The 23,527-nt window shown below is 39.0% G+C and overlaps 2 protein-coding genes across 4 annotated transcripts; one reads left to right on the top strand and one right to left on the bottom strand.

The window, feature by feature from the left end:
• Nucleotides 1-173: 173 nt before the first annotated feature.
• Nucleotides 174-8,939, top strand: LOC309696430 (glycerol-3-phosphate dehydrogenase [NAD(+)], cytoplasmic). Of its 2 annotated transcripts, none has more exons than XM_082517670.1 (8): nt 174-340; nt 4,615-4,792; nt 4,998-5,138; nt 5,254-5,392; nt 5,629-5,741; nt 6,321-6,557; nt 8,024-8,130; nt 8,219-8,939. In XM_082517670.1, exons 2-8 carry the CDS (start codon nt 4,685-4,687, stop codon nt 8,313-8,315), a joined length of 942 nt encoding a protein of 313 aa, XP_082373796.1. In that variant the 5' UTR covers nt 174-340; nt 4,615-4,684; the 3' UTR covers nt 8,316-8,939. The 2 variants fall into 2 exon arrangements, with proteins under 2 accessions (XP_082373796.1, XP_082373795.1); XM_082517669.1 differs by lacking the exon at nt 174-340 and adding an exon at nt 3,566-3,738.
• A 1,542-nt stretch (nt 8,940-10,481) lies between these two features.
• Nucleotides 10,482-23,460, bottom strand: g6pd (glucose-6-phosphate dehydrogenase). Of its 2 annotated transcripts, none has more exons than XM_082517465.1 (14): nt 23,368-23,460; nt 21,723-21,794; nt 21,134-21,252; nt 18,189-18,226; nt 17,986-18,094; nt 17,395-17,612; nt 15,258-15,416; nt 14,657-14,782; nt 13,877-13,970; nt 13,610-13,796; nt 13,292-13,527; nt 12,085-12,161; nt 11,831-11,923; nt 10,482-11,495 (listed from the first exon to the last, which is right to left on the bottom strand). In XM_082517465.1, the coding sequence occupies exons 1-14, from the start codon at nt 23,417-23,419 to the stop codon at nt 11,405-11,407; spliced, it is 1,671 nt and encodes a 556-aa protein (XP_082373591.1). In that variant the 5' UTR covers nt 23,420-23,460; the 3' UTR covers nt 10,482-11,404. The 2 variants fall into 2 exon arrangements, with proteins under 2 accessions (XP_082373591.1, XP_082373592.1); XM_082517466.1 differs by lacking the exon at nt 23,368-23,460 and adding an exon at nt 23,176-23,356.
• Between the last annotated feature and the right edge of the window lie 67 nt (nt 23,461-23,527).

Consider the following 23,527-nt stretch of genomic DNA (forward strand, 5'->3'; position numbering starts at 1 on the left):
TATAAATATATAATGTTAAATAATACACTGAAGGTTCCTGTGCTCATTTTAGCTGCAAAACAACACTTTCTTTTTTTTAAATGGACTCCCCCCTCATATATCTCGAAGTGGTTTGGTCCACTCCCCCAATTCCTTTTATACTCTGCTTTTGTTAGCACCATGACCTCACTGTTGAATCCTGTGTTTCGGTGCAGCTTCTGTTGTTTTTACAGCAGTCTCTCGGTGCATGCTACAAGGGTAGGATGACATCTTCAGTATCGTCAATGTGATCCTGATAATGATGATGATTTGTTCTTGTTGGCTTCAACTGACTCCCAGCTTGCACTGGGGCAGTTTGCAGGTGGGTGTGGAGTGGGCTGGGATGACATGTATAACAGCTGTAAAATATAGTGCACACACTCTGGGTTGGGGAGGGCTTGCTGACTTATGTGGAGGAATTCCAAGTATCTTGGGGTCTTGCCTGTAAGTGAGGGAAGAATGTGAATGTCTGACTGGGAGAGATTATGTCTTTGGACTAGTTTGGGGACTCTTCTTTGTGAGTTGGAGGTGGCTATGAAGCAGGAGGTCTGGGCATCTGTGCTTTCAGTGCTGCCCCTGGGAGTTGAGCTGAATAAGTGTGGAAAAGGGATTGATGGATGGACCACTGCCCCCCTTTGAAAGATCCTGGAAAAAAACCACTGGCTTAAGAACAAGCATATTGGCTTAAATTCATTATAACGTTTACATTTTCACTTATAAATGAACTACAGTAAATATCTCCTAGACTCTAATAACCCCGCAGCAACACAGCTTCACATATCAGACCAGTCAACTCTTTCTTTTTGAACTATTTTCTGCAGAATAAGCTGGATTTTGTCAGTTTGTTTTAAATTTGCTAAACCAGACTGCTGAGAGCACTTCCTTCCCGTGTTGCCTCTTCACCCACTGATCAACACTTGCGTAACAAGGCGGTCCTTTGTTTGAGCCCTTTGGACCAAATAATTTTTGCCACAGTGAGCTTTTTGTGGTTTGCTCCAGTGACTTTTAATGTCCTGCTTATATTTTAAAGAGAAGTTCAGAAAGAGCAGTAAAGTGGTAAAGAAAAAAAATACACCATTACAAATTCACTTAGAAGTTCCTACCTGTCTAATGTTTATCAAACATTGTGCTATTGGTGCTGATGCATTAAACTGTTAAAATTGGCCTGCTTTTAATGTTCTGACAGTTTTTTCAGCCATTGAAGTGGACAGTAAACTCAAAAACACTGCTAATAAAAAAGTTTTTGTTTTATTTTAACTGGTGGAAAAAAAATGGTTTAACCACAAGCTAGCGCTACAACCAGAGACTAATATTAGACACGACTGCCATAATGGATTCCATGGAAAAGTTTTAAATATTTCACGGACTACTTCTTTTTTATCTTCAACAAAAATTATACTGGATGATCTTCAGATTATTTGCTGCTGCATTAACAATACAATGTGGTTACACTGTACATAAGAGATACTAGTCTCATTGTTAAATGGTAAATGGACTGGTTCTTGTATAGCGCTTTTCTACTCTTCTGAGCACTCAAAGCGCTTTACACAACTTGTGCATTCACCCATTCACACCCATTCGCACAAGCACATTTTTCTAGGTGCTTTCTATGTAGCATTCACACACATCGGATGCATCAGAGAGCAATTTGGGGTTAGTATCTTGCCCAAGGATATTTGGCATGCAGACTAGGGGAAGCCAGGAATCGAACCACCAACCATCTTTTGAGACTTTTAAATCATTAAATAAGCCTACCCAAAAACTTAGGCTGCCTTTACTGTTGAACCTATTTACTTTTCTAATCACTGGGATCCAACTTACACCATCATGCTGTCCTCAATGAGATTTTGCAAAATAGACCGACACCATAAAGTCATCAGGAAAATGTTTACTGAGGTTATACATCAAGGGAGCCAAATGATCGCTATCCCTCTAAATTCTATACAATCTGACTTTTTTTTTCCTCCAGAGGAGTCGCCCCCTGCTGATCATTAAAAAAGAATGCACGTTTAAAGTGTTTACATATTACCCTAAATTAAAAGACTGGAAAAAGACCTATAATGCCATTTGTATTATATTTGATACACAAGTTTCTGAGACCTCTATCTCATCAACATGATCAATACTTGCCGTAATTTCAAAATGTTATGGACGAAACTCTTTTTTTGTGTAAAATTAACATTATTGTTGTTAACAAAAAGTTGCCAAAAACGCCCAATGTATGAAATATGATACAAAAAATATGTAATAAATATATAATAAAAATGTATCATACACAATATCATATAGCAAAAAATATGGATTTTGTTCTAAGGGTTAATAAACATCTCAGTTCCAAAAAAATCAGAATTTTCTGGCTATCTTTTGATGGGCTGGGTCTCACAGGATTAAGTACTTCTTTTGTTTTTGCCTTTGAAACACACTCTAAGTAAAAACAATCAAATACAATTAACATTCCTAAATTCAAGCATTTAATGAAGTAGTAATACAGGTAAGTAAAAATACTTTAAAGCACCAGAATGGAGAATAAAGGACTCATTTTTGAAGTAGTGATGTATGAGTATGCAGTCACTAGCACCCATGAGAAAATATAAATATAGGTAATATTTCGATGTAATATTGTTTCTGCCACTGAAAAATAAATAAATAAAAGTTGAAATCTCAACTTATCACAAAATTTGGAGTTACGTATCTGAAATTTTCAAGCACTTTTCTAAGTATAACTTAAAATTTTTAGTTTGTAAGAACATTTTCAGTTAAAGTTTGAAGATACTAACCTGAACATTAATCCTGTTTCATATTTTTTGTTTTGTTTTTCCCCTCAGTTAAAATTTCAGGTATCTTAGTATCAGGTTAGATTATCAAGATAATCCACTGATTGCTTTGCTTTGATTGTTAATAACAAGGAGCTCAAGGAATGAAAACTTTAATATTTACTTCAATGTTTTTAAGCAACTGTTTTATGTAGTCAAAATAAAAAATGTTTTATCTGTGTGAATATAACTGTTAAATAATCACCTTGACATTACAATTTTATGTCCTGTTTAAACAAATGTTTTGTATCATTAATCCAGTAATTTATTTAAACTACAACTCCCAACACTTTTGTTTGTTTGTTTTACAGGAATTGGCAAAGCCCCCATATGTTATCATATGTCATTACAAGATTTGATTAAGTTGTAATCATTTAGTAATTGTTGCTAAGTTGGTAATTATTCGATATTTAACCATCTCGTTTTGTCAATTACAATTGTAAGATATGTCATTAATCTAAATCTACGTCTGGTGAGTATATATTACACATATACAGACAAGATAATGGTTTAGATTGCGTGTTAGTATGTCAGCATTGATCATCTATATAATTCAAACAACCATAGTTCAGGTTTTAAATTAAATAAAATCCGACAGCTTGGCCGCCTCTGGGTGAAAAGTCACTTGCACATGCAGATGATGTGAAACCATAAAGGCTGACATGGAGACTTTGGCCCCAGTCTAGCATGCTAGCCTCTGCTCTGATGGCCTTGGCCTTGCTTTAATGGGCGGGCCGGTGTCTCCCCTCGGGCAGACCAATAAAACCAGGGAGGCACTGTGTGTGTGTGTGTGTGTGTGTTGCATAACTGGACTGCAGTCAGTACAGGTTCACTCCACACACTCAGCGGTTTACCTCTTCACAATGGCAGCTCCGAAGAAAGTCTGCATCGTGGGCTCTGGAAACTGGCAAGTCGAAGTGTTGATGTTTTGAACCGTCTCCGGTTGTCTCATATGTGCGGTTATCCGCTGGACACGGTGCACAGTAACGTGCGGGAAGTTTGACCTGCTGTACCTGTAACTACCAGATAGGCTTCGTTAGCGGAGGCGACAGTTGGGTTTATCTCCGCGTGGAGTCACATGCTGACAAGCCGGCTTATAATCGCAGAAAACTGGCCACAAGTCTGGCAACATTACTGGGATTTTTGTCGTTAGCTTTAAGGTGTCTGCCGCCTGTTAGCTCGCTCTTATTAGCGGTAGCAGAGACATCAGCGCTCCGTTTACCGGTCTAATAAATTAACGTTACCTCCCCAAAGAGATAAAAGATGATTTGACACGAAAAATAGATTTTTAAATCATCCTGTAAATTCGGTGTGTGGGTTCAGTTTATGAGCCGAATAAAAAATATTAAATTTTTACATTCTTTTCATACACACACTGTGGTTTTTGTAGTTGTAGCTCTTATTTTGGAACGAAATTAAATGTATGTCTATTTCTTTTTATTTCCGAATTCATGATTACCCCCCAAATAATTAAAATCATTCCATAAACTGGTTATAAAGCCATTGTAATTTTGCTGCTGCTTATGCTAAAATAAAATTGCAAGAATTCTCAATGGAGTTCGGTGTACACCCGTGGAAACCGTATGGAGGATTGGTGATTGCAGCATACCGCTATCAGCTTATCTCTGCGTGCAGCTTTGCCGTCTTGCCCTGAAATATTAGTTAATGATCAAATAGGAATCATTACCTTTAATGATCACCCCATTAGATCACAGTGTGACTGAGTGAGAATATGGATTTTTCCCTTAAAATGAACACTGACTTGTAACTGTTAACCACGCAGGGGCTCAGCCATTGCCAAGATCGTGGGTGCCAATGCTGGTAAAAATGCAAAGTTCGACAATACTGTAAAAATGTGGGTGTTTGAGGAGACTGTGAATGGGCGCAAACTCACTGAAATAATCAACTCCGAGCACGAAAACGTCAAGTACCTTCCTGGACACAAGCTGCCAGCAAATGTGGTAAGAAAAATGTATTTTTAAACAAACATTTTAGTGCCTGTTGTCTCATATATGTAAATAAGGTCCTTGAATAGATGCTTTGCAGCTGTTAGTTTTATAATAAGTTTAACAGCTGTAAGAGTGAGTGAGTTTTTTGAATGCAGCAGGTTCCTACTCTACAGTAAGTTGCCTCGGGCTTTAAAGACATGTCATCATCCCTTCTCAGCTGGCAGTGCCGGACTTGGTGGAGGCGTCCAGCGATGCAGACATTTTGGTGTTTGTGATCCCGCACCAGTTTGTGGGGAAAGTATGTGACACCATAAAAGGGAAGATAAAGAACGATGCACTGGGAATATCACTCATCAAGGTTGTTTTTTTTATTACTAGACATGGATTTTACACCTTTTATCTCCAAAATATTGCCAAGTTTATTCAGTGGTGTTTGATCCAGACACCAGCATGTTGTGCTTTTGTTCCCTCAGGGCGTAGACGAGGGTCCAGATGGACTCAAACTCATCTCTGACGTGATCCAGGAGAAGCTCGATATCACCATGAGCGTGCTGATGGGTGCAAACATCGCCAATGAAGTTGCTGATGAGAAGTTTTGTGAGACAACCATTGGTTAGTTTTGTCCCTTTGTTGCGCTCAAATGGGCCCATTGTTGTTGAATTATTTTTGCACTTTAATTAAGAATTAAAGATCCAGATAAGCAGCTTTTAGCCTAAAAACGGGAAGCACATTTGTTTCGGTTAAAGCTTTGTGCGACCTCAGCGTTAGTTCTTTGGTTCAACGCGTGCTTCCATCATGTTTTTTTTTTTTACAGGGTTTACAGTCAGCATATTTCTTCTGGTTTACAGGCTGTAAGAATAAAAATCACGGTGCTCTCCTGAAGGAGCTCATGCAGACCAGCAACTTCCGAGTTACTGTAGTGGAGGAATACGATGTGGTGGAAATCTGCGGAGCCCTGAAGGTGAGCTCTCAGTGCAGAATATGTCTGCTTGCAACACGATTACAAAACATGGACAGTCATCTTGATTTCAACACAGGTTTATTTATGGTATCAAGGACCAATGACTATTTTTGCGCACTCAGCAAAAGTCACACGAAACAGAGTAGAGGCATTTTATCCCTTGTCCCAGTTTTTTTTTTTCCCCCACAGAGTTCCTGTTTCACATGCGTGAGATTATAAAGTGAAGTGACACAGTACTTGTGAGTCACATAAGAAGCACGTGCCTCATAAAGACATGCTGATCTATGGGCACGTCAGTACTGAAACTGAAAGCTGATGATCCCACAGAACAGATAACAACAGATTCAAAAGATTTAGGTTAAAAATTAAACATCAACATTTATTTTTGTTGAAACCAAAGAATGTGTTCTCTTCCTGCAGAGTTTGTGTGTTTGGATGTGTCACCATTGCAGACTCTCTCTCTCAGCATTATTAACATTTACCAAGGCTTTGGAGCCTTTTTCTAGTCTGTTTTGTATAGAGTCAAATAAAAAAAAAGTCATTATAATATATCCGATTATTTTTGTGTGTGTCCTACAGAACATTGTTGCAGTCGGAGCTGGTTTCTGTGACGGTCTGGGCTTCGGGGACAACACGAAGGCGGCAGTGATCAGGCTGGGCCTGATGGAGATGATTGCCTTCGCCCGTATTTTCTGCAAAGAAGGGCCCGTGTCCTCAGCAACCTTCCTTGAAAGCTGCGGCGTGGCCGACCTCATCACAACCTGCTACGGTGGACGTAACCGCAAAGTTGCTGAAGCTTTTGTGAGAACGGGGAAGGTACAAATTTTAAAGATATTTTATATATATATGTTCAATTACTGTATATATGTCATAGGCTCAGGCAGAAGCAATGGTTATATATTCCTGGCATATATTCTTCTCATTAAAGGCAGGAATACAAGAGGCAGTGAGGGGAGAGAGGAAAGTGTAGGGATCTGAGGTAGTTTGTGCCAAACTGTGACAGTTTTGGCAGCTGATTCTGGATTGAGTTGAGTTGTGGTGACGTGGTCCAAGGATTGGTCTAATAACAAAAATATCTCAAGTATCAAATTTGACTCAGAATTAAAATGTTAAATAATAAATTAAATCATTTAATATAATGTGAAGTTTTCCTGAAGGTTTATTGGTGATTATTATTATGGTAGTTACTGGAAATGTCAAAACTTGGGCACACTGATGAGTTCATGCCTTTTAATGTTTTTACTTGACATAGTGAAGTTATTAATACAAGAGAACTTGTATGTATAGTATATTAAAACGTAATTATGTTGCACCTAATGCTGACTACACTAAAGATGGATCTCACCTCTTGGTCTGATGCTCCTGTGCAAGGAGTATAAAACTGCATTATTTCTAATGACCAGCAGAGGGCAACAGCTGTGGTTACAAAGACTGTAGAGGTTGACACATACATAGTTTTCTTTTTTAGAACTGTGAGCGAGTTCGTCAGCAAAATTTAAAAAAAAAAACAAACATTCTGGTCATTTTCTCTCCAATATTAATTACATCAACACCATGACACAATTAGAATGAGCACATTTTCTCAAATAATAAATTCAAATGTGATTTTGTGTTAGTGCTGTTGTGATGTTCTGACTCTTTCTTCCCACAAATCTGGTCTCTGATGCAGTGTAGTGACCATCAGCTGTACTTCTCAATGTATTGAGAGATACTTTGTGTGCACTATATATTGTCTACTAATACTCACTAAAGATTCAGAAACTGGTTTTAAAAAACCCCAGCAAACTCTGACTGAATTCTACAGTCACGCCAAAGACGACAGAGTCAGAAAGTGGTCAGAGGATTATTGTAAATGGGTGCAATAAACTTGCAATGTCATTGCCTTTGAAATGGCTTCTTTGAAGATGGGGACCAGGTCAGCGACGTCATCTACAAAGTGGCACTGGTGTATTGAACCATTAATAAAATGACATTAACACAGAGCCACTGACGTAGCTGCTGCACAACAACAAGTTAGCTGAAAAATGACAAAGGTGCTTTGAAACCAGAGAACAACCAGTTGAGTCAAATCCCTTATTTTAAAGAGACGCATCGCAGACAAGTTCTGCTCTTCATTAATGGCAACAGACTCCATTGATTGCATCATGTTGGAAGTGTCCCTGCGTTTATAATTAAACTGGAATTATTTCCGAGCTTTCGCCAATCTGAGCATCAGACGTGTACACCTTCTCTCATTTTAAACTCAAGAATCTTCAGCATGTCTTGGTTCTTATCTCATTCAGTCCATCGAGGAACTGGAGAAAGAGATGCTGAATGGCCAGAAGCTGCAGGGACCAGCAACAGCAGCTGAGGTCTATCTCATCCTCAAGCACAAAAACATGGTCGACAAGTAAGACAGACTCACAGGTTCCATTTGCTTTGAAATGAAATCAGTTTGTTTCACTCCAGCACTCAACTATGCCTCCTCCTTCCTTTAGGTTTCCTCTGTTCAACGCAGTCTATCAGATCTGCTTCGAGGGCCACCCAGTCACAGAGTTCATAAGCTGTCTGCAGAACCACCCAGAACACATGTAAAGAGAACGAAAAAACCCCAAAACAAACAAAACTAAAGGTGCCTTCTTAACGGAGAACACGACCCCTTTCGCAGCCGTTCAGAAATCGATGGAGTAGGCTGCACCGGACACACCACAGCTGTCGTGCAAGGAAATGGTGCCAGCAAAGTGTGGCTCTTCAACTCCAATTCAGCAAATTCTGAAACCAGAACACTGAATTTCCAACATGTTAAAAGTACTTTTATTTCCTGACGTGTACTGAAACTTGAAGGATAACCAATTCATGTAATTGTCCACTACTTTTTGCTTAAGATGCATGCTTTTTATGTTTTAAAACTAATTAAATCTGTCAGTTTTTAAATCACAACACTAATACAGAAATTAACATTCACGACTTCAGAAAATGCAGGGCCATTGCCTGCCTTCTGGAGTGGGATTAATCTTTAATGTTTCCGTCCAGTAAACACCTTTCCATCGCCACAAGTTATTTAATAATAGATGTATTACCTCATCTCGTCACGTCTCTGTATGCTTTAAGTGTCTTACATCATTCATTGACATCTGCTGCCTTGTACTGTAAGTGAAAAATACTGTCAATCGCACAAAAACTGTTTTTAAATGGAAAAAGCTAATGTGCCTTAAAATGCATGGTTCAAGTCTTTAGCTTTTGTTTGTGGTCTGACCAAAAAAAGTCAAAGGATAATTACGGTTTATTTCCGCTTGGCTTAAATTTCATTATGTCTGTATGGGTCGTGCTAACAAGATGGCTCCTTGAAGATGTATTATTGCATGAAGCTGCAGATCTCTACTGCAGTTAGTAAGCAGGTGTTTGACATAACTAGGCTGTCTTTGCCTTAGCTGTCTCAACAAATCCTAAAATCCTCCATCAAAGATAATGGGCCTCACATCAGGCATAATCTGCTTTTATAATCAGACGTTTTTCATCAGGCGCTGCGTGTATGCCCCCATAAAAATTGGGAATTTAACATGTCAGCTCACTCTTCTCCACATAAAAATGGAGCAACGGAGTACTGCCTACTTAAGCCAAGAAGAACAGATCATTGAGATCATTGTTTAAAAATTAAAACAAAATAATAATAATAATACACGCTGCAAAAAGGTGTGAAAGAAGTGCTGGCAGAAAGCACTTAAAGAGTGCTTAATTGTGAACTTCATGCATTTAAATGTGTTTCCTCTGCACTATGGAAGCTGGGATGGGCTCCAGCCCCACTCCAATGAGGAGAAGGGGTTAAGAAAAATGCCATTTAGTGAAGCGCGTCAAGGTTTAACACCATCCTATAAATCATCAGCCGTGGAATTAACGTGTGATAATTGCAAACTATGATCAATTTTTTTGTATTTAGATAGTATTTAGATATATAGCTGGACTTCCAACAATGTCAATAAGGACCAAGTATAAATTAATTTATATTATTAGCTGAATACATATAAAATCCAGTGCTGTAGCTATATGAGGTTATTCATTGGTATAATATACCACAATGGCCACATCAATGAGGAAACATGCCAGGCTGAAATGAATCTGAATTAAGTCTTTAAACATCCGTCCGCTACATCATTTGTAGCTGTGATCCTGCCTGACCCAGTTTTCACTCAGTTACTAATACATTTGAAATCATCAACATTTGTCTGTGAATAAATTCATTCTAGTATCAAATCATGGCTGGACTAATTTTTTTCCATTTTCATTAGAAAGGAAACAATGAAATTGGAAATTGCAGTAGAAATTACAGCATTTCTTGTTATTCAATAAAAGGGTTGATTATTTTTCCCCACTTACAGGTTTTTATATATATATATATATATATATATATATATATATATATATATATATATATATATAAGTATTAAATTTCAGTTGTTCCATATTCAGTTTTTCAGCAAAACTTGTTTGAGTCCATAAGAAAAGATTCTTATATCTAGAGGAAGATTTATTTATTTATTTTTTTTTCAATAAATATTAACGTTAGCCGCGACTTTGTTCCAGTTTTGATTTTTGGCCCACTGTGTATTTGAGTTTGACACCCCTGGTTTAAAGCAATGTCAGTATGATATGTTATAGCGCTTCCAGCAAGCCTCCTCTCCCCTCTCCACATGCATTTTAGAAATTCTGATTTCTGTGTCAAAGGCAGGATGGCCGGTTAGACGAGAAGGCAAAACAACACGATAACAAGCAAAACTAGTTTATTACAACTTGTGGAAATGTAGCTAGCTTTACATGAGTGTGCGGTATACAATGCATCAAAACAGACATTCACTGCTGACCTGTGGTACACACCACTGTCGTCTGGATTTTGAAATATGGAATCAATGTCAGCAACTTAAATAAATCTGGAAAATGTAAACAAAAAGGGAATGAAGCTCAAAGTGCAGAAACTAAAAAGGAGCCTGCTTTGCTCGTCCGTGAAGACAGTTAAGACTCGCAGTATAAACGCTTTGAAGAAAATCGCCTCGTGGAAACTAATCTGTTTATTTTTAAAACCACCATGATGTCCTTGGTCCCACACAGAGGAGGCGAAAAACAGCAGCAAAAGTAGAAATGCAAACAATGCAATCAAAAGCAGAATGGCATTAAAATTGTGGTGATTTAAGAGCGACAGCTAGCGGACATTTGTTCCTATTCTTCATTTTCTGTGTCCGTTGGTTGACACTATGTGGACAACACTTAGCTTGCAGCGTTTTGTTCTTGTGGTTTGGATATCTGATCTAATCACTGAAGACAGGAATAAGGAGTTCCACTTAGCAGAATAATTTGTTCCCAAAAATCCTTGATCGTTCTGTTTTTTCACAGACTTGATCCCATCTCTACTTAAAGCTGAAAACTGCTGTGAATGTATGAAAACTACCACCGTAACTGTGGTACAAGCCCATGAAAACACAATCAACTCACAAATGTCTAGTGAAAGTTTGACCAGGCCTTATGGAATAACTGCAATACCTGAGATTTTCTGTCTTTGCGGCATGATAGATCCACATCGTGGAAAAGCCTTGTTTCTCAAAGATGATCCTGTACTGGAAAATATCTAACCACTCGCCCTACTGCACCCCTCCTACCATCCTACCTCCACTCATCCCTCATATCATCGCAATTCAAAGTCTGTGAGGGTTCACCCATTTGTAAGTGCCTTCGTAACGAAATCCAACTTTCTGCACGAGGTCATCTGCTTCTTGAGGGCCACGGCTAAAAAGAAGGAAGGGGGAAAATTTATTTTTATTTTTTTTTTAAAGTAATTACATTAAAAACAAAATTTTTTAAAAACCTGCTGACATGTAAACTTTCTGTGTAATTTCATTAAGCAAGTACAATGTAAAAGCTTACACTTAACGGAATATCTTCATATTAAATACCAAACATGGTTTCCTTAATGATTTACTATTTTAATACTTTGATTTCATATATTTCAGCTGCATTTTACACACAATTATTTCTTCATGTTTGCTGAGGCTAAAGAATCTTTTTTTGAATGTGGTATGATTTTCCTCTTCCAAGTGAGAGCTGAGTAAAACCTTTCCTACCTTCCATAATTGTAAGGAATTGGCTTCGGCTTCTCTTTCTCTATTTGATGAAGGAGAGGAGTGAAGATCCTCCATGCTTCCCTCAGTTCATCACTGCAGACAACAATTCAACATGCAGAAGTAGGTCAAACAGAGGTGCAAGGTTTTCACTACTCAGCACCTGATAGCAAAAAGAGGTCCCTCTGGCTCCATCTAGTGATGGAGATTTTAGATTACAAGCAGTGACTTAAGAGTGGACAAGGAAAAGTACAGACCTGCGTACAAAGTGCATTTGGCTCCCGCAGAAGACATCCAGGATGAGACGCTCATAAGCATCGGGAAGCTTCACGTCCTAAAAGAAAAATACCATATTACAGCTTTGTTAGAGACCTGTTTTGGGGGTTTTTTTGTACTACTACCTCTGAAGCTCTAAAACGGGGTGAAACTCTTAATCAGTCTTTGAAGTCAGTGTTAAATATGTGCTAGATTCTTCTTTATATTACCTTGTAACACCCCAAAATACTCAAAGTTAGAGCAGGGCGATACGACCAAAAATATTTATCACGATATACATTTGAAAATTTGCGATAACTGACCATATAGTTGACACTAGACAAAATACTTTATAACTCCACAACTTTATTGGTGCGCAAAGAAAACAACAAAACAATCGTTGTATTTTCACTTAAACAAGCAGCTGTTTTTTTATGTGCATTAAAGTTATATAAAAAATTAACAGTGCAAATGCAAATTCCTTGCTGACAATTTAACCAAAAGGCATTGCCAGTGGAAATTGGCCGACATGTCCTCAGCATGACCATGTATAATATCCACAAAACTTAAAAAGAGATTACACACACACACACACACACACACACACAAAATACGGTAATACTATGTTGAAGCACAGTGCGTATCACTCCGCGAGGCTCCTGCCTACGACATTTGACAGATTTCCGAGCGCCGTGTTCCACATAAAATTGTTTCGAGGTCAGTAAACACAACCAGAATTCATACATAAGGCATACGGGATTATAAGGGGCACTGTCGATTTTCAGAAAAATCAAAGGGTTGATTTTAAGTGTGCCGTATTTTCCAAAAAAAAAAACTGTAATAACGACGGCCCACTAGCATGCTCTACCAAAAATTGTGTTTTGTATCTGACGGACAAAAGCTAAACCAGTTCCACACCACTGAAGTTGCAGCATTTTTACAAACCAATTCTGGTTCATCTGTTTCATTCAACGATCCGCTTTCGCTCTTCTCATTCACCGTCACCGCCATGCTTTTTCCGCCATGTGCGTATGAAAACAAAGGCACTGCGCATGCGCGTTTTACCCATATTCTATCGCAATATTTCATTTTCTTATCGTTGCCCAACATTATACCGGTATTACCGCGAACGGTATGATATGGCCCAGCCCTACTCAAAGTTGATCTCAGAGTGTGTGTGGCAATTAAATAAATAAAACTTGAGCCTGCCTTGTATCTGCTCTTGTAGGTGAGATCCAGCTCCGTTTCTTCCGGGCTGAAGTACACGCCAGGTTTCTTGCTCATCATCTTGGCATACACAGCCTCGTTGGGCTGGACGCGTACCACAAGCTCATTCCTGCGACACTGAGTTCCAAAAATGTCTCCGGGGACGTCGGTGAACTGCAGCCGCACCTCGGCCTTTCTCTCATTCAGTGCTTTGCCACAGCGAAGGATGAAAGGAACGCCTGAGGAGAAACATTTTCATGAGCACAGGAGAATGTTTAAAACACCTTATTTTATTTTTTCTTAACAAATAAGCGCCTTTACCATCCCAGCGTTCATTGTGTACGTAGAGCACAGTGGTGGCAAATGTGGCTTGAGTTGATCCTTTAGGTACTGTGGGATCATCCAGATAACCCAGTTTGGCATCTCCTTCACCCTCTGGATCCCCCACGTACTGACCCAGCACAACATCCGACATGGTTGGTGGAGCAATACACTTCAGCACCTTCACCTAACAAAGGTATAAGACCAGACACACCTCATTTAATACACAGAACACAAGTATTTGGTTTCTGCCAGGCGACTTTGTACCTTTTCATCCCTGACATCGTCAGAGCTGGTGGAAGCTGGTTTCTCCATGGCAACTAGGGAGAGCATCTGGAGCAAATGGTTCTGCATGACATCTCTGATTATGAATGAAAGAACAGGTGGTCACATTAAAGACGCAGAAAACTGTTACAAAATGAATTCAAATTATAACTGATCATGTGTTGGTTTTAATGTGCTCGTAAAACCAGTTAAATCTATTAACATTCTCCCTGCAGTGAGCTCTTAATGTACAAATGAAAAAAAACAAAACACAACTGCACTTTAACTCACTAGTGTGGTAACATTAGCAAAACTTGAATAGCTAATAAATATAAATGGTATATAGCTTGCCAATGAATTATATTTTCTTTGGCGATGATAGCTCATAGCCAAAGACATGTTTGTCTTGTCCCAATATAAATATTAGGAAGTATTCTTACACATATTTACTCTCTGGTACTCCGCTTGTTTTTATATTCATCATTAGAGATAAGCGCATTGAATCTTTGTTTTAGATTTAGTTCAACGTATTTATTTCTTTTGGGTGCCCCCCACAACTGAATTATTGTTAACATTCAAGGTAATCTGCGTGGAATAAAAAAAAATAAAAATAAAAAATCAGCTAAATAAATCCAAAGTCTGTGGGTAACCTTGTTAAATAATTGTGATCACTTATTTTCTAAAATAAGTGTAACATTTGCCTTAAAGCAGCCCTCATATAATTCTGCTTATTCACAGTACTTTAAAAAGCATTAAACTTGATTGAAGTATTTTTCTCCTCACCGGATGATGCCAAAATCATCAAAGTAGCCTCCTCGACCTTGGGTACCAAAGGGTTCCTTAAAGGTGAGGACGACACAGGCCACGCTGTCCCTGTTCCAGATCGGCCCAAAGATTCGGTTTCCAAACCTGCAGCGAACACAGTGCATTCGTCCTCAGCTCAGCAGCACACACAGAGCAACAGCACAGCTGTTCATGACAACATGCATAAACATTTATCTTTGGTTTTGTTCTTGATTAGCCCCCACTTTCTATTCATGGTGCAAGATTTTCATAGTGGCTCTTTTAAACCACAGGCCAGCTGAAAATGAAGTGTTGCATAATTAACTTACAATCAAGAGCACATTATTTTTACGATGAAAATTTAAATATTTAAAAAAAAAAAAAAGTCTTCTTCTTCTTCATACTTGAATAACGATGCTAAAAAGAAATGTTTTTTGATGAAGCCCCAGACATTTGATTTCTCCATGAGGCTCTGTTCTGCTACACTTGCTGTAAACTGTAATAAAGCCACTTGCTTTCACATTTACAACAATCAAAAGTGTCACATATTTAAAAAAAAAAAAAAAAAAAAAAAGGCGCTACTATATTTCAGGTTTCCTACCTTAGCACCATGAGGTTCTGCACCATTTCTTTGCCCAGATAGTGATCTATACGATAGATCTGGTCTTCAGTGAAGAGGGACGAGAGGTGAGTGGACAGCTCCTCAGAGCTCTGAAGGTCATGACCAAATGGCTTCTCCACAATCACCCTGTTCCAGCCCCTAAATAACAGAGAAGGGGGGGGCACGAACAAATAGTTTAAACCTTTAACAATATATTAAATGATCAGATTTACACAGTGTGTTTGAGAGTTAAGGGGGGATAAAATGCATCTGATAGTCCCACCTATCCAACACAATTTTAAATGAATAGTTGCCAAAATAGACAAATATGAACTACAGCTGCAACTAATCATTTCATTCATGACTGATATGCAGACAATGAAAGAAAATAATCAAGTGACCATATTATGACAGAACAAGTAAATCCCAACTGCAAGTAGTACATTTTCACCAGTATTTCTTTACAAATGTACATACAGTGGGGCAAAAAAGTATTTAGTCAGCCACCGATTGTGCAAGTTCCCCCACCTAAAATGATGACAGAGGTCAGTAATTTGCACCAGAGGTACACTTCAACTGTGAGAGACAGAATGTGAAAAAAAAAAAGAAAAAAAAAAAATCAACTGTGGGAGCAATCATCAGAAAATGGAAGACATACAAGACCACTGATAATCTCCCTCGATCTGGGGCTCCACGCAAGATCTCATCCCGTGGGGTCAAAATGATCATGAGAACGGTGAGCAAAGATCCCAGAACCACACGGGGGGACCTGGTGAATGACCTGCAGAGAGCTGGGACCAAAGTAACAAAGGTCACCATCAGTAACACACTACAACGGCAGGGAATCAAATCCCGCAGTGCCAGACGTGTTCCGCTGCTGAAGCCAGTGCATGTCCAGGCCCGTCTGAAGTTTGCCAGAGAGCACATGGATGATACAGCAGAGGATTGGGAGAATGTCATGTGGTCAGATGAAACCAAAGTAGAACTTTTTGGTATAAACTCAACTCGTCGTGTTTGGAGGAAGAAGAATACTGAGTTGCATCCCAAGAACACCATACCTACTGTGAAGCATGGGGGTGGAAACATCATGCTATGGGGCTGTTTTTCTGCCAAGGGGACAGGACGACTGATCCGTGTTAAGGACAGAATGAATGGGGCCATGTATCGTGAGATTTTGAGCCAAAACCTCCTTCCATCAGTGAGAACTTTGAAGATGAAACGAGGCTGGGTCTTCCAACATGACAATGATCCAAAACACACCGCCCGGGCAACAAAGGAGTGGCTCCGTAAGAAGCATTTGAAAGTCCTGGAGTGGCCTAGCCAGTCTCCAGACCTCAACCCCATAGAAAATCTGTGGCGGGAGTTGAAAGTCCGTGTTGCTCGGCGACAGCCCCAAAACATCACTGCTCTCGAGAAGATCTGCATGGAGGAATGGGCCAAAATACCAGCTACTGTGTGTGCAAACCTGGTAAAGACCTATAGTAAACGTTTGACCTCTGTTATTGCCAACAAAGGTTATGTTACAAAGTATTGAGTTGTATTTTTGTTATTGACCAAATACTTATTTTCCACCCTGATTTACGAATAAATTCTTTACAAATCCTACCATGTGGATTCATGGATTTTTTTTTCCACATTCTGTCTCTCACAGTTGACTTGTACCTCTGGTGCAAATTACTGACCTCTGTCATCATTTTAGGTGGGGGAACTTGCACAATCGGTGGCTGACTAAATACTTTTTTGCCCCACTGTACTAGTTACAGATAATTCAAAGTCTAAATGTTTTGAGTTTACTGAACCACAAAACTGTTGCTAGCAGAACAGGTAATGGAAATTTTATTACAGTATTATTGAAGCTACTACTACTCCAAAATTGCAATGGAGGTTTGCCATGATGTCTCGCACTTCATTTCTCAGTGTGAGATTCTGGAGTTAATTTACAAATTCCTACACCACAGATAAACACCTCAGACTTTTAGGTGACATTCCACTCATATCAGATGAATGCAAAGAATCCACTGCAGCAAACTCTCCACTTACATGAAATGGATTTACAGTCAGATACAGCAGGTAGCACAAGAAAAAAAAAATTAAGCTGTGTGGCACATCGACGTCAGAGACAGGAATGTGTACTGACTTTGTGCTCATGCAGTGGTGCTTAATGTTCTTGGTAACATCGTGGTAGACGGTGGGTGGCAGGGCCAAGTAGAAGAGCCTGTTAGCCCCAGGGCCTCCTGGAAGAGACTCGATGTGTGTGTTGAGTTTGGAGAAAGAATCCCCATCTACGTATTTCCCACTGACGTACGTGTTCCTGCCGAAGAAGGCCGACAACCGGTCTACTTCTGTGTCTGCCACCTGTGCCAGAGAGGAAAAACCTTTAATGATGTATGGACAACACATTGTTGATAATATCTTTCACAAAAAAATGCACCGTGTTCTGAGATCTAGCAAAGTTAAATGAGATTTAACTCAAGACCCTCCTACACACTTTGAATCACTATTATTTTGTGTGATGCTGCTATAACTCACATCGCTATCAAATAGTTTTAATTTAGAACAGAAAAAAGCCAACAAACTAAGATGGCGTTTTCAATTTATTTGCATTTTTCTAATACTCATCTTCGTTTTGTGGATATGATTTCATTATAACAATCTGATCTGACCTTCTTTCTTCCATTAAATAAATGAATAATCTGTTGAGCACTATATCTCAAGTGTCCATGTTTACCTTCAGGTATGGCATGCAAGCAGTCCGGATGGCATCAACTGTCAGGGCAGAGCGAGCAAAGCCCACGAAGTACGTCTGCTCAGGTAGTAGGCCATCTCTGAACAACCACCTGGGAGAGAACAGAGGAACACATGGTTCACTATAACCCACCACTGAGGCTACAATCCAGATTAAAGTAGTATCTTTAATGAGCCTGTACTCACCATAAGGTTGGGTAGATTTTTTTCTTAGCCAGATCCCCCTATTGGAGCAAACACACACAAAAATGATCCACTCTAAAGTTTACGGCGTTGTATTTTGTTGTGTTTAGTGTCCCAATTGCGTTGTACTATTGTACTAAGTATGACTTTGCAATGGCAATAAACAGTTATCTTATATCATCTCCCCTTCAAAATACAGGCTACAAGCACAGTCACATGCAAGTCAGTGTACTATTTATTTAGGCTAGTAATCTCAGCGAGCATTAGTCATTTTCCAAGCACACAAAGGTCTAAAGATGCTGCAGTGCAAACCGGTTACACTGTGCTGCTACAGGTAAGTAGGCGGCTTTGGCTTATTTAAGAATTGCACAACCTCAGTAATCCCAGTGGAAACAAATGCCAACCACCAGGAGACAACACTGCCCTGCTGCTTATGGAAATCTTACTGAATAACCTGCTGCTTTAGTGGCTTAAACATAGTGGTCCAACCTGTCTGCTATATAAAGGCTAATGCCTTGTAATCACTATAAAACGCAATAGAGGCTCTGAAATCAGTTATAACCCAAATAAAAGTACAACTTTTATTGCCTTTTAACCTCAGCGTAACCAAACGGTCATAGCAGAACATTAGAAGCCAACTTAATTAGAAATGTAATTGCCAATGCTGGTGTCAAACTCATTTTAGTTTAGGGGGACATAAATTGATCTCAAATGGGTTGGACCAGTAAAAGCGCCACAGAAAAGTGTAAAGTGTAGATTTCTTAAAAACTGAAACTTTGCTTCTTAAAAGTGTGCCAGATATTAAAACAGTACTTCTTGTTAAATTATTATTCTTATTTTGTGAGCAGTCGGTATAAAAACACATTTCAACAATGTCTGCTTTCCTGCCCATTACGTGTAGTTTACAAAGTACAGCAGAAAGGCATAAAACTGTGACAAAAGAAGTACTTTTCTATCTTTAACTGAGATTTTGGTTCCTGTGTAGTAAAGCTGGCATCACCGAGAGTGGAAAAACTCCAGAATTTATTGATTTCACTGAAACTCTCAGGGGGCTGGATGGGACTCTTCACTGGAACAATTGTGGACACTGGGCCACCTATTTCACCTAGTGTCCTCAGGTCAATCAGGTCCCACACCTCCAGTCTCACAAACAGCTTCTTTCCCTGGGCCATTCAGTTACTGTTAACAAACACCATCCCTCTACACCCCAACTCTGCCCACCCACCTCACCAATCTGAGGCACCTGATGACCTGAGTAACCCTCATCACTCAGGCCACTCACACATGGACTCGATACTTAAACCAAGTCCTTTGCACTACTTCCAAGAACTTGGTTCTCAAATGTGTGCATGTCTCTTGTTTTGTATACATTCTCCTTGATTATACATTTCTTCTGTATGCCATTTATTCCTGCCATCTTACCATTTATATTTTATTCCTGCACAGTTGGCATGGAGCACCCATAATTTCGTTGTACATGTACAACGGCATTAAAGTACTATTCTATTCTATGTTTGACACACCTCATTTAAAACACTCGCATGGGAGTTCCTTGACTTGTAATCCTGCCACTTTGTACAAAGTTGAATCCATAATATTTATTTAAAATGACAGCAACCCTCTTTACATTTATTAATCAGAGTTTAACCTGATAAAGATATTATCTACTTAAACCACAAAAGCTAGGCAATTGTTTTTGGTAAATAAATGTTTGAATATGTGGCATGATCCTTGTTTGAAGGGAAAAAGCAGTTACACCTCTTAAAGCGGTAGTGAAACACAAACATAAAACGAGCACAACCAGAGTGAGGCTAATCACAGCCTAGCCCTGGCCTGCTCTTGATCCTACATAGCACAGTGAAAGGAAAACGCTGACTGTCTGTGACTCTGCAAAAAACAGCCACAGCGCCGCTCTCTCCTACAAAGAGCCACAGTGCAGCAGACAGATGCCACAGCCAGTTAGATGTTCATATATAAAGCAAATGCAGCTATTTTTGTTTTACATTTCATAACAGTGACATCATAACTGAAACAGTGTCTTTGAAGATGACAATAAAAAGAGATTTATTCTTTAAAAAGCATGACTTTGCAATTTTAAGGATAAGTGTTTTTTTGTTTTTAAATGATAAGTTAAGACTGAAGGACCAGTAGGTAAAAGCACAGAATGATGATAAATCAGAATATTGTGCAACAAGGAAAGAAGGGGAATAAAATGTTTTTCAATGCTGGAAATGGTTTCATTTCCTGAACACAGCACCTGAGAAGTATAAGGAAACGTTATACTATAAATAGAGTCATATTTCATTCACTTGTCTGGATGGATTTCATTTCACCTTTTAACCTCAGAGTAACCGAGAGTAACAAAACATAAATAAAAATGTTCATTTAGATTTTGCAGATATTGAAAAATATAGGCAATGCTCATTTTACCAATTAGTTCAATGCAAGTGAACTGTTCACAGATCTTTGAGTAAAATAAAAACAACACTGGTGCAATTATTACTTTATATAGACAGAAAATTACTGCCAATCAATTAAGATGTTCCATTTATAACCTCTCCTCAAATGACAACAAAGAGGAACCTTGCCTGATTCACTGTCTCAGTTTTGAACACTGTCCCAGTTGTGCTTGTTTGCAGAAGCTTTTTGAAATCAGTTTCAACATTTACCTAATCACAGTGGGTGCAATTATTGCAAGTTTTTTTTAGGATTTCAACACACTTTCTTTGAAAATATTGCCAAACACTCTTGGCTAAGTGCCCTACAGTCTAAATGTGCCAAAATAAAAAGGGACAAAGAGATTAGTTATATACTCCTGATAATAGAAGGCTCATTGTTTTTAATTTTGAGTGCGATTCCTCTAGACAATTCACCTCTTTATTTGATTTCACAAATCTGCTTATTAGTACCCTTTTTAGGTTTTATTCTGGGAGTGATTGAACTCTTACCGATGCGCCCATGACGATGAAGACATGAACATCGGACTGATGAAACTCTTCATCATCATAGAGCTCCTTCCTCAGCTCCCCAAACACCTCAGAGCGAGAGAGAGGGATGCTCATTTTCTCTAAAAAGCAGACATACAAAAGGTTAAAAAGTCATTTTACCTGTTAAAGAAAAAGAGCAAATTTCAATTCTATTTCATTTCTATAGCACCAATCACAGCCAAAGTTGCCTCAAGCTGACAGGAGAAAGTGTCAGGAATTTTTCCGCGCCCTCCAAAGCTACATAACAAGTATCTAAGACACTCAAAATCATCACTCTCCTTCAAAGAAATAATGTAAAGAAAAACAATGCAATGAACAGTTTCTTAAAGATCACACGTGTGCAAAACTTTCAGCCTTTACAAATAAATACCACAAATAATGTTAATTTGTTTATTTGGTTTTCTTTAACTTCACGCAAACTGCACAAGTCGTTAAAAGAGCAAACTTTTCTAAGATAATTTGTTCCCAATATCTTTACGAACATCTTCTACTTCTTTCTCATATTGCAATCTCAGACCAATTTGGTGATCTTGAGGTTTGGGCTCTTTACCATCTGTTGCAGTGTTCCTTGTTCTTGTGGCTGAGGACATCTCTCTTTCACTCCTGGTCAGTTGCGGTCGCTCTGCAAAATGAATTTAGGTCTGGTCAGATGGCTCACTTAATGCGTGATGCTTAAGATTTTAAACCTCAAGTTTACACTGGCGCAGAAATGTAAAACTTAACATTTTCATTAATGCTTACATGCTGTACTGTTTTAGCATCATTCTCCTACAGCCACCAGTTCATTTCTGTATAATACGAATTACTTACTAGACCACAGCAGCTATCCATCTATACATCAACGCTACCTCAGCGAGTATCCAATTTGATGGTCGGCAAGACCATTTAATAAATGTCATTCGCCTACCCTTCGCCCCTTGTGTTCGTCCTTCTCTTCAAAACGCTCAAAAGAGCAAATATTATATTTAATGATTATTTTACTAACAATAAAACCTTTGATTTTGATGGCACCTTTAGTACTGGTGTTTTTCACTCCTTCAGGCATTTTTAAATATAATAAATGCCAGAAGAGTCAGTTCACACAGCTAATATGCGCATTTTTTTAAAATTTGTAACAAAAAACAAACAACAACAAAAAAAAAGCAATTAAAGGAAATGTTTAGGAAAAAACCCACATAAATATCTGATTCTAGTTTCTGAATAAACTGTAATGACTGAAAAGTGAATCCTATTGGGATTGTGACAAAGCAAGACATTTTGGACTCTATAAAAAGGGAATCCAAATGAATAGATTTCGCCCTATAGTTGTTACCAGTCATGAGAGGGCATCTGACTTGTAAAACGAGCTAAATGAGGCAAAACCCCTGGCACTAGGCGTTTACTTCCTCGAATATTACTTAACGTTGAAAAACAACGGAAAAGGTATAGGCTTAGCCAATCAGGAAGTACAAGTTGGTCCAGTAATTTTATCATAGACTTCTTCACTTTCTGCAAGCTGCATTACCACTGACGTACTGACAAACACAAAAACAACAGTGCACGTGTGTGCCTGTCAGATGGAAGCTACTACTCCCAGAAATAGTCTCACACACAGCAACATACTCTAATGACATTAGTCAAATCCTCTACCAAATCCCGTGTTTAGACTGCTGAACCTTAATGCACAACACCATGATAAAGCTGGATGGCGAACATCTCAGGATGACACCCCAGCAGACAATTTGTTGCTCAACCAGCGTTTTATTTAATGTGCGGTTAGCAGCACTGGTAGGCAATATGGAAGAGCTCTGATGACACTTTTATTAAACGGAGATACAAAGCGTTTTCCTCGCCTGAGACAAAAGCTTCAACATTATCATCCTCTTATAACAACATGAATTGACAGAACCAACCCCAGCTAGCGAAAAAAAGAGCACCTAGCTTTCGCTTAGCTAACACAATGTGCGTTTAAAAAGCGGCAAAGCTACTACAAGCTAAGCTAATGCGACTGTAATGCTACTTACAAACAGGTCCGTTAAGGAGACGATAACCTGGCAGTTAAAACCTGTGAACCCAAGACAAGACGCCACAGCCTTTATGCAACCTCACAGCGACGGCAGCCCTGCTCGGTGGTGCTTATTTCTCTGTCCTGCCTACTTCCCGGTTGAGGTGACAAAGCAGAATTGAGAGATTTTATTGGGTTGGAAGAAACTCACCAGCGCTCGCTCGAGATCCCATCATTGTCGACTCTGGTGACGCCACGCCCATAAGTGGGCGTGTTTAATCGCCCCTCCCCTGCACCCCCATTCCAATCTGAATGAAACCTTTATATAAATATTAATGACTGCGCTAATTGTATTTATAAATACTGGAATT

Source organism: Aulonocara stuartgranti, assembly GCF_965226115.1.
Source record: "Aulonocara stuartgranti genome assembly, chromosome: 20".
Taxonomy (NCBI): Eukaryota; Metazoa; Chordata; class Actinopteri; order Cichliformes; family Cichlidae; genus Aulonocara; species Aulonocara stuartgranti.